Source organism: Marmota monax, unplaced genomic scaffold (genome assembly GCF_021218885.2).
Source record: "Marmota monax isolate L192 unplaced genomic scaffold, Marmota_monax_Labrador192_F-V1.1 WCK01_AAM20220418_F8-fsc00420, whole genome shotgun sequence".
In the NCBI taxonomy this organism is placed as follows: domain Eukaryota; kingdom Metazoa; phylum Chordata; class Mammalia; order Rodentia; family Sciuridae; genus Marmota; species Marmota monax.
Genome location: NW_026694467.1, coordinates 94,448 through 111,714, shown reverse-complemented (window position 1 = coordinate 111,714; position 17,267 = coordinate 94,448). Strand labels below are relative to the sequence as shown.

The window sequence follows — 17,267 nt, the reverse complement described above, 5'->3', positions numbered from 1 at the left end:
TCCCCTCCCCTCCCCACCCCTCCCCTCCCCTCTTCTCTCTCTGCTCCCTCTACTGACATTCGGGAAATGGATGGCATTAGAGCAGATTATGCTAAGTGAAGCTAGCCAATCCCTAAAAAACAAATGCCAAATGTCTTCTTTGATATAAGGAGAGTAACTAAGAACAGAGTAGGGTCCAAGAGCATGAGAAGAAGATTAACATTAAACAGGGATGAGAGGTGGGAGGGAAAGGGAGAGAGAAGGGAAAATGCATGGAAATGGAAGGAGACCCTCAGAGTTATACAAAAGTGCATACAAGAGGAAGTGAGGGGAAGGGAAAAATAATATAAGGGGGACAAACATATGCTAACATTTTCAGCTTAAATGTCCCAACTTTTAAAAACAAAAGCACATTTACAGAGAATATTGATGTGAGAAGGGAAAAAGCAGCACTATTCTTTGGTTTAATTGCCAAGATATCAGGAGGATTGCAAGTTCAAAGCCAGCCTCAGCAACTTAGTGAGATCATGTCTCAAAATAAAAAATAAAGAGCTAGGGAGGTAGCTCAGTGGGTTCAGTCACCCATGAAGAAGAAGGAGGAGGAAGAGGAGGAGCAGCAGCAGCCAGTTGCTCAGATATGGAATTAAGCAAGGTGCATTTCACCTGATTAATGAATTTTTAAAAATGTGGTATATATTCACATTGGAATACTCTGGCCAGATAATGAAATCCTATTCTTTACAAGAACACTGATGGAATTGGAGATCATTATGCTGAGTAAAATAAACCAGACACAGTAAGATAAGGACATGTGATCTCCCTCTAAAAAGATTGATCTCATAGAAGTTACTAGAGGTTGGGGAGAGCAGTGGGGAGGGAGGGCTAGGGAAAGATTGATCAATGGGTATAAGTTACAGTTAGATAGAAGGAAGAAGTACTGGTGTGCTATTGCAGTATAGGGTGACTACAGGTAACATTGATGTACTATGTATCTCCAAAAGCTAGAAGAAAGGATATTAAATGTTTTCACCATGAAGAAATGATACATATGGAGGAGGTTAACTATATCTCCTAACTTAATAGTTAACCTAACTTAATCTAAACATAACATGGTACCTCGTTAATAATGTCCAATTTTGTCTTTATGTTTTCAATTAATAATAAAAATGAAATGAATATGCAAAGTATGATGAGAAACAAGATATTTATATAAGTTCAGAGCTTCTCTTCATAGCATATTTAGTGATTTCAAAGGGGAAAGTAGTATGAGTTTACAATGATAAGCCTAGCAGATGCCTCTGTAACTAATCTGTTAACATTACAAATAATCACACAAACTCACATTATGTATCTTTTGATAGGATGCCCTGAAAACACACATAATTTTGTGATATTATAGCCAGAAATATATAGCTGAATCTAAACATTAGGAAACATAAAACACAAATGCATATAGACAATCTTAAAAAATGTAAAGGGCATGAAAAAAAAAATAAGATTGAGAAAGTCTTCCAGATTAAAGGAAACCAAAAAGCTATAATAAGATGGCATATGATATCCTACATAGAACAGTGGACTAGTACTATTTTTTCTTTCTTTTGTTATGAAAAATATAATGTGACAAATGACTGACTTGCATAATGTTTATAGTTGGATAATATAAATATCCATGTTCATTTTCTGATTTAGACCATTGTATTATGTTTATGCAAGAAAATATCCTTGCATTTGATAAATAAATTCTGAAATGATTAGGAGTAAAGATGCCACATTTGTAATTTTCTCCCAAATTGTTTATAGAGTAAAATAATAGATATAGAAAGAGAATAATGAAGGAAATGTGGCAAATTGCTGAAATTTCGGGAACTAGGGTAAGCAATGGAATTCTTTATACTGATCCAGTAACGTTTTTTCAGTAGAAATTATCTCAAAATTAAAAAAAAAAATTAAATCATTTTGAATATCAGTGGAGCTTTCCAACTATAGGCCTCATATTATGTTTTTGTCACCCATATATATGTTTATATCACACACATATCAGTCAGGTCAAAAGAGTAACAGTCTGACATTGATTTTTTAAAATTTTTATTGTAAAGGCACAAATATTCTATAAGATTACATAAGAGCCTAACAAAAAAAATAAATGAAACAAATAATTAATATAGACATTTAAGGTATTTACCATTTTTTGTAAGCTAAATTTTCTAGTACTTGCCCTCCATCTATAAAGCATGACTCTGAAACATTTTCCCTATCATTGGTATGTTGGGTTTGTGTAATTCCATTAATTGTCTTTAGTTTTCCATGAGAAAAAAAAATGTTCACTTGCAAGAAGTCTTGAAAGGAAATAAAAAGGTAAGTCTTGGGGTACAACAAGGAAGTCACATGTCAAGACCAACAACAAATTTAAACTGCCTTTTAAAGCATTAAACATGTGATAATATCTGTCAATATGGGTATTAAAGGGACTGAAATAAGTGCAAGTAATTATTTTGGGTTGGCAGGGATTGTGGGGAAATAAAGGTTGGAGCCAAATGTAAAAAGTGAAGGAAAATGTTTTATTAGGGCAATGTATGAAGGACATTTTGGAATGAAAGACTGGTCAGTTCAGAGAATCTGTCAGTAAGTATAACAAGTGATTTTGTAGGCATGCCAAATAGTTTTGCTTTTACTCAAAAATACATCCACTAAAACATAAAATTTGCAGCTTGGAAAATGAAAAGGCATTAACTCTTTGCCAGGTTTACTAATGATTTATTGTCTACCATGAAGCAGAAAAAAATGAAAAGTGTTCTTCTTTTCAATCATCAGGAATAATTCTTCAAAAGTCAAATTTAAAGAGTATTTTTAAAAAATGCATAAGTTTCTTCCTGAGTTCATTAACTTCCCCTTGACATCAAGGATGTGCCTTTTCTAATTCATGTATTCCCAAGTCAAAGCATATTTCTGGACACAGAGGCACTACTTGTGTGTGCATATATGTATGTGTCAATGCTAAATTGAATTCTGCTTAAGAAAAATATAGTGGTTTTATTTTCATCTGCTTGTTTATAACATTTAGGAAACTGTTCATGCAGCATTTGAATCTGCCTACTTATATGCAGCTACTTTTGAAAAGATCCATTTATTCTTTAAGGAAAATGAGAGTCTTGATTTGCAAGCTCTTAAACTTCAAGAACCTGGTAAGTCTTCCATTTGTCCATACTAATTATTTTTTATAGAAATACCAAGTAGGTGGTCTTGTAGTTATCTGTATGGGGGTATTTAGTGACAGAAAGAGTAGCCCTAAAAAGTGCCAACAAAAGTCAAGAATTTATTTATTTATAGATTATTTTCCATAGAATTACTTTCCCCCTTTATCTTTACTCAGTACTGCTATTTTATTTCAGGAAATTTGGGGGAGCAATTTCCTCCTAATGGCTTATAGTATGATGTTTTATTTGTCCTAAGGCTGTACAAACTGTATATGGGAATGAGTTGAAAATACTATATACATCTCTACAAGTTCTATTAAATGAAGCTTATATAACTTTTTTCTTTCTTAGGAATTGGGGTAATCTTTTTTTTCGGGGGGGGGGACCACATTGAGACCTGATGGGTGTGAATTAACAAGTCTTAGTCACGAAATTATACCAGGGGGAATTATTTTAGTAGACATATTATCTTTGAGAAAAGAAAATAATCTAGAATATTAGACTGAAATTTTAGGCAAGGAAATTTAGATAATTATAAAAATTAAGTACATATTATTTGTTATTGCTATTTAAAACATAAAGTACAGTCTTGTTTTATGAACTGGTTTTATTGCTTTCTTTTAATATGCAAAATAATCATTTTGATACTTTGCCTCATGAACCAGCATTAATTTTTCTATAAGTTTTATGTTTTTATTTCAATCCTTCATTATGTTTAAGTATTTTAAATTAGACTTTCCATCTCCAAGTTAAATAATTCAATATCCATCCTACAGAACCAAAATATTAGTATCACATACCATCCAAAAAAAACTTAACTGTTTAAAAAATTGCTAAACAATTGTTAAACTTGTTCCATATTCAAAATTTCCCAGGTAAACCAGATTATATCTGACTTGGCCCAAGATCTAGTACAAGACCAGGCGTTGTATCTGGTTGTTATGTCCCTTAAGTTTTAAAAATCTGCAACAGACATTTTTTTTTTCTATTTACTAACTTAATAAAGACCTTACTTTAGAAAAAAAAATTGATAAGTTTTCTTCCATTGTTCTTTGGAAACACTCTCAACTGAGACAGTGCATGTTGAACTGAAGTGAACTGACAGGGATACAGGACATCATGCCTTGTGTGCTGGGCCATCGCATCATGGGGTCAGCAAAGTAAAGAGCCTGACATTTCAGCACTACGTTAGTAGGCCTAATTCAAACAACTATTTAATCAATTAGTTCTTCTAAATTTTCAGAGACTGGAGAGTACAAGATTTTTTCTTAATTTTTATTTCTTCTTTTTAGTTTTATATGACAATAGAATGTATTTTAACATATTGTACGTGCATGGAGTATAATTTCCCCTTCTTGTGGTTGTACATGATGCAGAATTACACTGGTTGTGTATTAATGTATGAACATATTGAATTATGTCTGATTCATTCTACTGAAATTTCTATTCCTATTCCTCCTCTCTTCCCTTCATTCCCTTTTGACTAATTCAATGAATTTCTATTCTTCCTCCCTCTCCACCCATGTTTTGGTATTAGCAGCCGCATGTCAGAGAAAACATTCAGCCTTTGGTTTTTTGGGATGGCTTATTTCACTTAGCATGATAGTCTCCAGTTCCATCTATTTACTAGAAAATTCCATAATTTCATTCTTTTTATGGCTGAGTAGTATTCCATTCTGTATACATACCACATTTTTCTTTATCCATTCATCTATTGAAGGGCACCTAGGTTGGTTCCATAGTTTAGCTATTGTGAATTGAACTGCTATAAACATTGATGTGGCTGCATCACTATAGTATGCTGATTTTAAGTCGTTTGGGTATATGAAAGGAGTGGGATAACTGGGTCAAGTGGTGATTCCATTCCAAGTTTTTTGAGGAATCTCCATACTGCTTTCCAGAGTGGTTGCACCAGTTTGAAGTCCCACCATCAAATGGGACAGCAAAAACCATGTATGAAATGTATGAGTATACTTTTTTCCCCACATCCTTGCCAATCTTTTGTTACTTGTATTCTTGAATTACCATTCTGACTGGAGTGAGATGAAATCTCAATGTGGTTTTAATTTGCGCTTCTCTAATTGCTAGAGATGTTGAACATTTTTCATATATTTGTTAACCATTTGTATTTCTTTTTCTGTGAAGTGCCTGTTTAGTTCCTTTGCCCATTTTCTGATTAAGTTATTATTTTTTGGCGGTAAGGTTTTTGAGTTCTTTATATATTTTGGATATTAATGCTCTAAGATGCAGGTGGCGAAGATTTTCTCCCATTCTGTAGGCTCTGTCTTGATGCTTTGGATTGTTTCCTTTGCTGTGAAGAAGCTTTTGAGTTTGATACCAACCCATTTATTGATTCTTGTTTTTACTTCTTGTACTTTAGGAGTCTCATTGAGGAATTTAAGCCAACATGATGGAGATTGGGGCCTACTCTTTCTTCTAGTAAGCACAGGGTCTCTGGTCTAATGCCTAGATCCTTGAACCACTTTGAAGTGTTTTTTTTTGTGCAGGGTGAGAGATAGGGTTTTAATTTTATTTTGTTACACATGGATTTCCAATTTTCCCAGCACCATTTGTTTAAGAAGCTATCATTTCTCCAATGTATGTTTATAGCACCTTTGTCTAACATGAGATAACTGTTTTTATGTGTGTCTCCTCTGTTTTGTACCATTGGTCTTCATGTCTGTTTTGGTGGTAATACCATGGCATTTTTGTTACTATAGCTCTGTAGTATAGTTCAAGGACTGGTATTGTGATGCCTCAGCTTTGCCCTTCTTGCTAAGGATTGTTATGGCTATTCTGGTTTTCTTATTTTTCTGTATGAATTTCATGATTGCTTTTTCTAGTTCTATGAAGAATGTTATTGGAATTTTAATAGGTAATGCATTAAATATGTATAGCACTTTTGGTAGAATGGCCATTTTGACAATATTAAAATGCCTATGCAATAGCATGGGAGATCTTTCCATCTTTTGAGGTCTTCTTCAGCTTCTTTCTTTAGTCTCTCTTGTTTTCATTGTAGAGGTCTTTCACCTCTTTTGTTAGATTTATTCCCAAATATTTTTGAGGCTATTATGAATGGAATAGTTTTCCTAATTTCTCTTTCTGTTGATTCATTACTGATATATAGAAACATAATTGATTAATGTGTGTTAATTTTATATCCTGCTACTTTGCTGAATTCACTTATGAGTTCTAGAAGTTTTCTGGTGGAGGTTTTTAGGTCTTCTAAATATAGACTTATGTTGTCATAAAATTACGTTGTCATAAAATAATAATTTGAGTGATAATTTGAGTAGTTCTTTTCCTATTCTTATCCCTTTAATTTCTTTAATCTTTTTAATTGCTCTGGCTTAAGTTTCAAGGACTGTGTTGAATAGAAGTGGTGAAAGAGGGCATCCTTGTCTTGTTCCAGTTTTTAAAGGGAACACTTCCAATTTTTTTCCATTTAAAATGATATCAGGCTTGGGGTAAAATTTGTAGCTTTTATAGTGTTGAGGTACTTTCCTAATATTCCTAGTTTTTCTAGTGAATGGATGCTATATTTTGTCAAAAGCTTTTTCTGCCTCTACTGAGATAAACATGTGATTCTTGTCTTTAAGTGTATTGATGTGATGAATTACATTTATTGATTTCTATATATTGAACCCAACTTGATCATGGTACACTGACTTTCCAATATGTTTTCGTATGCAATTTGTCAGAATTTTATTGGGAATTTTTGTATCTATGTTCATAAGGGATATTGGTTTGAAGTTTTTTTTTTTTTTTTTTTTTTTCCTTGAAGTGCCTTTGTCTGGTTTTGGTATCAGGATGATACTAGCTTCATAGAATGAGTTTGAAAGGATTCCCTCATTTTCTATTTCTTGGAATAGTTTGAGGAGGATTTGAATTAATTCTTCTTCGAAGGTCTAGTAGAACCCAAATGAGAATCCATCTGATCCTGGGTTTTTCCTTGTTGGTAGGCTTTTGATAGTATCTTTAATTTCATTATTTGAAATTGATTTGTTTAAATTTGCTATGTCCTCCTGATTCAATTTGTGTAGTTCATATGTCTCTAGGAATTTGTTGGTGTCTTCAAGATTTTCTATTTAATTACAGTATAAATAATTTATTATTATTATCTGTATTTCAGTAGTCTCCATTGCAATATTTCCTTTTTCATCACCAATTTTAGTAATTTGAGATTTCTCTCTCTTTTTCTTCATTAGTTTGGTTAAGGGTTTATCAATTTCATTAAACAACCACCTTTTTTGTCAATTTTTTGGATTTTTTTTTTGTGTATGTATGTTTCAATTCCATTGATTTTAGCTCTGATTTTAATTATTTCTTGTCTTCTACTGCTTTTGCTTTTGATTTATTCTTATTTTATTAGGGCTTTGACATGTAATATTAGGTTATTTATTTGTTGACATTCTATGCTTTTAATGAATGAATTCAATAAAATGAATTATCCTCTTAGAACTGCCTTCATTGTGTCCCAGAGATTTTGATAAGTTGTATTGGTATTCTCATTTCCCTATAAGTATTTTTTTAATTTCATCCATGATTTCTTCTACTATGGATTGGGGTCATTCAGTAGAGTATTATTTAGTCGCCAGGTTTTAGAGTAGCTTCTATTTCATTATCATTGATTTCTATTTTCATTTCATTATGATCTGATAGAATGCAAGTATTATCTCCATTTGTTTTGTAGTTGCTAAGAATTGCTTTGTGGCACATAATATGGTCTATTTTAGAAAAGGATCTGTTGTGCTGCTGAGAAGAAAGTGTATTCAGTCATTGATGGATGGAATATTCTATATATGTCTGTTACATCTAAATTATTAATTGTAACTTTTAGTTCTACATCTTCTTTATTTAATTCTTGTTTAGATGATATAGCCTGTGGTGAGAGAGGTGTGTTAAAGTCCCCAGTAGTATTATGTTGTGGTCTATTTGCTTCTTGAAATTGAGAATTGCTTATTTGATATACGTAGAAGCTTCATTATTTAGGGCATAAATATTTATGATTGTTGTGTTGTATTGATGTATAATTCCCATAAGCAGTATGAAATCTCCTTCTTTGTCCCTTAACTTTGGCTTGAAGACTAGTTTATCTGATATTAGGATAGAAACCCCTGCTTGTTTATGAGATCCATGTGAATGATATGTTTTTCCCAGTCTGAATGTCCTTGCCTATCAGGTGAGTCTCTTGGAGACAGCATATTGTTGGGTCTTGTTTTTAATCCAATCTATTAGTCTGTGTCTTCAGATTGATGAGTTTAAGCCATTTACATTAAATGTTATATTGAGAAATGATTTTTATTCCCAGTCATTTTTATTTATTTATGGTTTTAAACTTTAATTAGTTTCTTCTTTGATTGACTAGTCATCTAGTGTAGTTCCCCCCTTTGGAGTCTACATTATTTTTTATTTATTTTTTATGAGATATTTTATTGAGTATTTTATAGTGAAGGCTTTCTAGTTGTGAATTCTTTTAACTTTTATTTGTCATGGAAGGTTATTATTTCATCCTCAATTCTGAAGCTTAATTTGGGTGGGTATAGTATTCTTGATTGGCATTTTCTTTCAGAGCTTGGTATATATTCTTCCAAGACCTCCCGGCTTTGAGGGTCTGGGTTGAGAAATCTGCTGAAATCTGGATTGGTTTCCCTCTAAATATGAAGTGTTTTTTTTTTTTTTCCTCTGGCAGCCTTTAAAATTGTATCCTTGTTCTGTGTGTCAGGCATTTTTATAATAATGTGCTTTGGAGTGGGTCTGTTATTATTTTGTGTATTTGGGGTCTTTCCTTTATCTGATTTTTCCATCTTGTTCTTTAGTTTTTGGAAAATTTTTAATATTATTTCACTGAAAAGATTGTGCATTCCTTTCGTTTGTATTTCCCAGCCTTCATCTATTCTGATAAATCTTAAATTTGGTCTTTTCAGGTTTTTCTATATTTCTTGGAAGTTTTGTTCATGGTCTCTTAACATCTATACTCTTTGCTCAACTTTATTAAGAAGATTGCCTGAAACTCTGTCTTCCAAGGGGGTCTAGTCTGTTGGTGATGCCCTCCATTAAATTTTTAACTTGTGGGGCTGGGGTTGTGGCTCAGTGGTAGTCACTTGCCTAGCATGCATAAGGCACTGAGTTTGATTCTCAGCATCACATACAAGTAAATAAAATAAAGGTCCATCAACAACTAAAAAAATTCTTTAAAAAATTAATTTGCTTTATTGATTCCTTCATTTAGAGGATTTCTGCTTGATTTTTTTTTTGAATTTTTTTCTGAATCTCTATCTCTTTATTGAAGTGATCTTTCACTTCCTATATTTTCTCTCCGATTTCACTGCTTAGATCATCCTTTACCTTGCAGATTAGTTTAACTACGTACATTCTAAACTCCTTCTCTAACATTTCTTCCACTCTAATGTAGATGAAGTCTATTATTGAAGTATCTTGGTTTGTTTGGTGCTTTTTCATAACGTTTGTGTGTCTACCCATCTAATAGTATGGCTCTGAGGCAGTGGAGATTCTACCCAGTGGACTTATAGTGTCCCGGAAGGTTTCTAGTACCTCACTGTTTAGGGGGAGACACATAATTACAACAACCAATGCAAACAGTATACAGCATTAAACCAAATCGTTTCTGCTATGACATCTATAGTTTTAATTGTCACAATAAACAGAAAAGATATAATCAATTGTTGCGTACAATAAAAAACAATAAGTTTGCAAAATGGTTTATAATTTGAATGGTGGATAGAGAGAGAACAGAAGCGATATATGATGTGATGATTATCAGGGAGGAGGAGAAAAGGTGTAAAAAATTAAAGGAATAGTGAAAGAGGAGACAATAGAGATTGGCTATTAGCAGAAGAAAAGAGAGAATGATAATCAAGGGAAACAAATAAGTAAGAGAAAAAAATATATATATATGGTAAAAAAATTAAAAATAAATAAAAATCAAAGAATACAAAACAAAACTGAAATATACTAATCAAACTCCCTAGTCTTCAAAAAATGGATCCATGAATAATAACTGGTTTCAAAAATGCTAGAAATGAGGAAAAACAGCAAATATGAATATGTATAATGTCCAAGAATCCATTAAGGTGTAGTTAAACAGAGAAAAGGAAAAAGGAAAAAAAATCAATGAAGGGTTAAAGAATTATTTCCATTGTAATTCAAAAGATTCTCAGCTTCCCTTCTCCAAAGGGTTAGGTGGGCTCCTCTGGAGTATGGTGCTAGCTCTACCCTCAGGGTGGGGTTGCTGAGTTTGATTTTCTCCTGGTCACTTGGGCACATTCTGTTATGCAGTGTGAATTTTCCAGGCACATATTTTAGGCTAATCTTGGGATTGCCAGTAATTGGCTCTCTAGCTGTCAGCTCCTGTGCTACCGTTGCAAAATGATTCTTTCCTCTGTCTTCCACACACACCTGGGAGAAATGCAGATTCTTCCTCACACAAGGATATTGTGCAGCATATCTTTCAGTTTAATCAGGCAGTGTCTTTAATCTCTAAATTCTCCATACCCAGACACACCTAAGGCCTCCTAAAAATGTGCATTCCTTGATTCCCTCATTCTTCTACTTTGCTTGCAGAGGGACTGCTTTGGCTGGTGTACATTCTAATCACAGCTATAGCAGTGATTATGGCACTGGAAATTTCTTCCTTATTTTATTATATCCAACCCCTTGAGTCCCCAGTCTGCTTTTAATGATCATTATTAAATTCCAGTAAAGTCCCTTCCCTTTTAAATTTTTATTTATTTATTTATTTTTTATTTAATGACCTTGTGGAGAAGCTGCCTATCTGCTTTCTTGGTTTCATGCCACAGAGCCACCAGAAAAGAGACTTTCCTCTTTTCCACCATCTTGAAAACCCCCATGATTTTAAAAGACAAGTGTCAGAGTTTGGAATTGTATATGCATTAGAAGGAGTTGGTTTTTTAATAATGACATGACAAAAATGTATTCAAATATAATCAGGCTTCGATTGGTTCCAGGTGAACTGGAGAAAGAAAAAAAAAAGGAGACTGGAAGATTGTCCAAATGCAACTGCAATTTATGACAGATGCAAGTTGTCAAATGCCTTATCATGTAAAGAGTAGGAATGGCAGAGAAGTGTTAGGAAGATGAATGGAGATAACTTAAACTATATTATATTTGAGATCATTTGTTTTGAAATTTTGTTGTGAATATCCTCCAAAATGCTTTCCTTTCAGATATCATGTGAGAGAACCCTTAGATTAACCCCAACTTCAAACCAACCTATCTCTAGAATCTAGTCCACTCCAGAATCACTGCAATGAGTCATAATGAATAATAATTCATCAAGTCACATTGTTTTTGTTTTCCAGTGCATATAAAAGATACAAAAGTTATGTTTACACTATAGTCTATTAAGTGTGCAATAGCATTATGTCTAAAAGCAATGTATAAATCTTAATTTAAAAATACTTTGTAACTAAAAGAGTGCTAACAATCATCTGAACTATTGAAAAAATGGCACCAATAGACTTGCTTGATGCAGGTTGCTACAGAACTTTAATTTGTTAAAAATTAATTATCTGTGAAGTGCAATAAAGTGAAGCACAATGAAACAAGGTATGTAATGAAGAAGTTATTCTCATCTGTTCTTTCTTAATAGAAACTGGAAAACACGTTTATATTGTAAAATATTGGACTTTTTATTATATTAATAAAATATCAAACATTCTGAGCTAACAGTTAGATAATGTACTCTAAGTATAGATAATAACATTATAAATGCATGTATATTCAATTATTTTAATATATTTTATAATGACCCTTTAAAATCCAATATGATATATTTTATGATTTATGTGAATTGTTTTATGTAGATGTTAAGTACTTTAGTGACCAACTGGAAAAATATCACAAACAACACAAGGATGCACTGGCTCTAAAACCCACCAGAAATGTAGGATTGCTGCTCATAGACACCAAGCTGCTAAAAGAAAAATTAATTCCATCACCTTTGCGATGTTTGGAGGTAACTATGAACTAGGAAAAATTTTAATTATGGTGTCTACAATCATTTCTTGGTTTCAACAACAAAAGTAAAACAATTTTCTTGTATTGTAAAGATAGAAATGAATAGAAGACTACTTGTCATCCTTAATTTCTAAGAAAAATTTCATGTTTTTTCTATCACAAGCATAATCTGCTTATAGATTTAATAGAGAAGAGATCTGCAAATGTCAGACTAACCTCTTACTCCTATTTCTTTTTCTTTTGTGGGAATGTTTCAAGACTTCCAGGTAAGAGATACTACTGTTACATTTCACTGTCCTAGTAGCAATGCTGGTTGATTCTATGATATTGAGATCTAGTTTAAAGAATTATTTCCTTATTTGGAATATAGAATAATTCATACAAACATGACAATAAATTACTTTGGAGCCAGCATGTATCTGTATGTTCTCAAATGTCTCCAGGGAGACAAAGCTATAGAATAGAAATTGGAGAAATAAAAGGTCAATACAGTCTGCCTCTTGCTTTATACACAAGATTATCAAAATGCAACTACAATCATATGCCAGATGGAGACTGACAAATGCCTTAACCATTATGTAAGGAGCAGGAATGGCAAAGAAATGTGGGGAAGAAGAATGGAGCTCTTGAGTTTCAAAATATTGTTGTCATTCTCAAAATGAGTGGAAGACAGTTGAGACACATTGTCTATGGCTGCTTTCCTGCTGTTAAGGGCAGAGTTGAATGGTTGCAACAGAGTTTGTATGTCTTGCAAATCCGAGATATTTACTATATGACCCTATGGAATATCCTTGCTGACTCTTTATGTAGGTAACAGAAGATAGAGCATTGGCTAAAATGCTGTGGACCTAAGTGCCAGTATGTTCTGTCATTAATTAGTTGTATGATATTGAATTTACTCCTAGGTCTTTACTTCTTCATCTGTTAAAAAAGAAAATGACTATACATATAATTAGAGAAAACTCAACTTTCACAAACATTTTTGAGCACTCGTATATATCAAACGAAGAAAATCAAACTCAAACTGTCTTAAGCAATCAGAAAATGTATGGGTTTATGCAATCAAACATTCCAGGGATTAGGTAGACAATCAGGAGGTTTCATCTAATGGTCTGATATTACCATGGACCAAATTTCTTTCATTTTCCTTTCTGGGCTCTCAATGTATCATCTTCATACTAAGGTGAGCATTTTTTTTTCAAATATTTGTTAAATGGTTGTTGAAAGCTCCTCAGGCCAATTATTTCCTTGTTTGTATACAAAAAGAAAGTAGAGATTTGGCTTCTGTGTACACATTCCTCTCAGCCGTGAACAAAAGTCCCAGGATCAGTTAAGGGAAGACATCCATCCTAATCCAATCAGCATGCTCCTGTTTGCCTAGAACACTCAGACCCTCTCTTTGTTCCTGAAGTAGAGATCAGTTTCTCCCAGACCATATAGCTACCACCCAACATGAAAGGAAAGAGAATAACGCTGGAGAGGGCAGCACAGAGCACACTACATAGAGCAAAGAAGCAGAAAGTACACTTGCAAGATTTGAGAGAATCTAGGGAAACTGTTTAGTAAGCTGTGCAGCCTAGTTTGTCTAAAAATGATCTATAAAATCTGATCTTTTTGATTCATTTGACTAGCAATGATTTAATGAGAAAAAATATTCCCTTCATATGTATTGCTATTTCCAAAACTCGACGATTTAGCAGATGTCCACTTAGGACTTATTTAAAATATATAACAAAGTAGAAATATTCATGTATTTATGATTCACATTTTCTTTCTCTTCTTAGGTGCTGAATTTTATGCTTCCTCGTTTAAGCAAGAAAAAAGTGGATGCCATTATCTCTGAGGCCCAAGATGCAGAGTATAAACTTGAATTTGTTCCAAGCACTACCATAGAATATGTTAACAGTTTAGTATTTCTTGATGAAATTCAGGAACGGGTGAGTTTATTATCTTACATAACTTAATATTCCTGTTCTTAAGTTAGGAAAACAGTATGTGTGATAAGAAAACTTGAGGGACTATGAGTCAGAACCACTGTCAAAATATCAGAAATACTTTCAAAGTAAAGGCACCCTACATTACAGCATTAATGCCCCTTACATTTATCAAACTCTTACTCCTAGTCAGGAATTTTGTTAATTTTTTTACATGTGCTAAATTTTTAATCCTCACAAAAACTTGAGAAGTATGAATAATTTTATCCTGATTCTACTGATGAGGAAACAGGGACTAAAATAGGTTATGCTGTCCAAAATCACAGAACTTGTATGTGATAAAGCTGGAATTTTGACCACAAAACCAAAATTCTCAACCATGCTTTATTGCAATTCTAATTTTTGATAAATGGTAATAGAATGGTAACCAGATATTAGTCACAACAGAAGTCTTAATCCTTAATACCTAGCTGCATAATAGTCAGTAACCTTTCTATTAATAATGGACAAAGTTACAAACTCTGAACAACTTAAGTGGGAAGGTGGGAGCAGGGAGTAAAATGTATATATGGATACTGAAGTAATGCAAATGAAAGGGTCAGGCTCTCTCTCTCTCTCTCTCTCTCTCTCTCTCTCTCTCTCTGTCTCTCTCTCTCTCTCTCACACACACACACACACCCTCACTCAAATCTTTTTGTCTGCCTTGCTTCTTTCTCCTACAGACTTGATTTACTTCTGTCAGTCTGTGGCAGGCAATCCAGCTTTTGACTTTAATAGTTGGTTTTTCAAAACTTTCATTCATAGCAGTTTGGCATTGAAATAGAAATAAATTACTTTCTTAAATGCCTGAAAATTGAAGAAGTATTATGAATAAATAATATAAACTGAATAAGTCATTAACAACTGGGCAGTTTGTAATGTATTATTAACAAAATTAACAGTAAAGTCTTTTTCTCATGCCTACAAAAGTAACAATCTTGTGTATCATTTTAAGAATAGCATTTCTCCAAGGGACAGATAATTTTTTATTTTCCCCAGATGTGCTTTTACATCATCCCACGAGTCTACAGATGGCAAGCATTTATAATTATTTTTATTTATTAAGCTTTTTGGACAAATAAACAAAACCCAGGTAATTTCTCTTAAGCCAAAACAGGGCTCTCATTTAAGAATTCAAATTTGTTTCATGGATCCCTTTCCTCTTCAAGAGCGTAATTAGATTTAGGAACTGATTAGAATCAGTACAGGTCAGCTTTAGGAATCCTAGTTAGTCTTCACTCTCCATCTCTTCTCTCTGCATTTCTCTTCTTCTCTATATCTCTTTGAAGGTCTGCTTCACTTCTCTTCCAATACAATCAGGCTGCTACTTCATCCTGTAGTAGCAAACATGGCCACCAGCAGCTCCCAAGTGACAGGTTGCAAGTCTAACAGCCACAAAAGAAGATAATTTATCCTTCCAATAGTGATTCTACTATCTAGTAAATGGATTTAGCCCCCATCCCGCTCCAATTTTATCAACTATGTTAGGGGAGGGTAAGATCATATCATAATCAAAGGCTTAGTGTGTTTCTAGAATAGGAAGTTGCTGTGTACAGAAAACAAGACTGTCCCATCTCCAGGAATTTATTCATGGTTTCTGGGTAGTATGTTTGGGAAGTAGCTTCCCTTAAGGAGATGCTCTTCATACACAGATAGCTTTTTTTGTAACTTCATTCATTCAGTCAGCAAATTTAGAGAACACTTACTTAGCAGAATACAAAGATTACAACAATAACTAAACCTGTTTTCAAGGAGATCAGAGTCTAGAATGAAAGTAGACAATTATGATACAATTAGTAGAGGTACAAGAAACAGTTGTAAGGACCAGGACTTTTTTAATCACTCTTGTCTATGGGTCACAGAAGACTTTGTGGAGGACAGCGTATTTAAGGTATGTGCTAAAATACACCAAACATTTAGCTAGGCATTTCAAGGAGAGAGAAAAAAAACAATAACAAAGACATGAGGCAAGATGACAAAAACAGGATTTGGGAACTGGGGAAGTGCTATGTAAACTGTGTGTTGCTAAAGCAGGAGAGAAGAAATGAATTCTAGAGAGGTTAAGTATAAGTGAAAGGACAACTGAATAAGAGGACAAGCAAAGAGTCTGAGATGACTCCTAGGTATCTTTCTATAGTTGATGGGCTGATAGTAGTATCATACCAGTACAGGCAGGTTAGGCTGCATAATACATTTCTGAGAGTAAAAGAGACACCATAAAGTATTATACCAGGACAATAAATATAAACCAAGACACTCCCAGGAAACCTGGATATATGCTTATCCAAAGTATAAGAAATACAGGATGATTAACAGATCTTGGTGTAGAGAGATTTCTATTTATAACTTGTTTGAGATATTAGCCATTTTGTTGAAAGCAATCAAAACTAATATAGATAGCTTAGAAAGTGGGAATGTTTAATCTAAGTTTGCTTGGAAATCTTTTGGAATACAAAGGAATGAATAGAGAGAGGCCTTTAAAAGGATAAGAACTAGAGTATAGAATAGCATAAGGAAACAGAAAAGGCCTCTCCTCCTTCTCTCATCTCTGTTCCTCTCTAGAACAGTGGTTCTCAAAGGTGATCTTTAAACTAGCAGCATTATTAGGACCTGGGAATTTGGTAGAAATACACATCTTGGACCCTACCCTAGATTTTCTGAATCAGAAATTCCAAAAGAGCTCGGCAATCTGTTTATTTTAATAAACTTTCCAAAGTCATTTCTGCCTAAGTTACAGGTTGAGAACTATTTCTCTAAAAGGCTCTCTGCAGTTATCTTCTTATGTTTTTTTTTTTTTTAATTTTTATTGTTGGTTGTTCAAAACATTACATAGTTCTTGATATATCATATTTCACACTTTGATTCAAGTGGGTTATGAACTCCCATTTTTACCCCGTATACAGATTGCAGAATCACATCAGTTACACATCCATTGATTTACATATTGCCATACTAGTGTCTGTTGTATTCTGCTGCCTTCTGCTTCCACCTGAAAGCATATGGCCTCTACCCACAACTATGCTGCTTAGTTCAGCTTATGGCTAGAGACTGAGTCAAATAATATGAACATGGCAGCTTCCTGCCTAACAAGGAAAACTTGGGGGCTGGGGCAATTGGAGGA

At 33.5% G+C, this 17,267-nt stretch overlaps 1 protein-coding gene across 9 annotated transcripts in view; it reads left to right on the top strand.

Moving 5' to 3' along the window:
* The window catches only part of LOC124075518 (dynein axonemal heavy chain 6-like), a 157,005-nt gene that overhangs the window by 46,933 nt on the left and 92,805 nt on the right, over positions 1-17,267 (top strand). For all 9 annotated transcript variants that reach the window (XR_009224396.1, XM_058571164.1, XM_058571165.1 and 6 more), the window contains 3 exons: positions 3,041-3,161; positions 12,020-12,171; positions 13,958-14,110. Coding sequence is in view for 8 of the 9 variants with exons in the window: in XM_058571164.1 (XP_058427147.1) it covers positions 3,041-3,161; positions 12,020-12,171; positions 13,958-14,110 (426 nt within the window). In the remaining variant the exon portion in view is untranslated. The remainder of the gene's footprint in view (positions 1-3,040; positions 3,162-12,019; positions 12,172-13,957; positions 14,111-17,267) is intronic.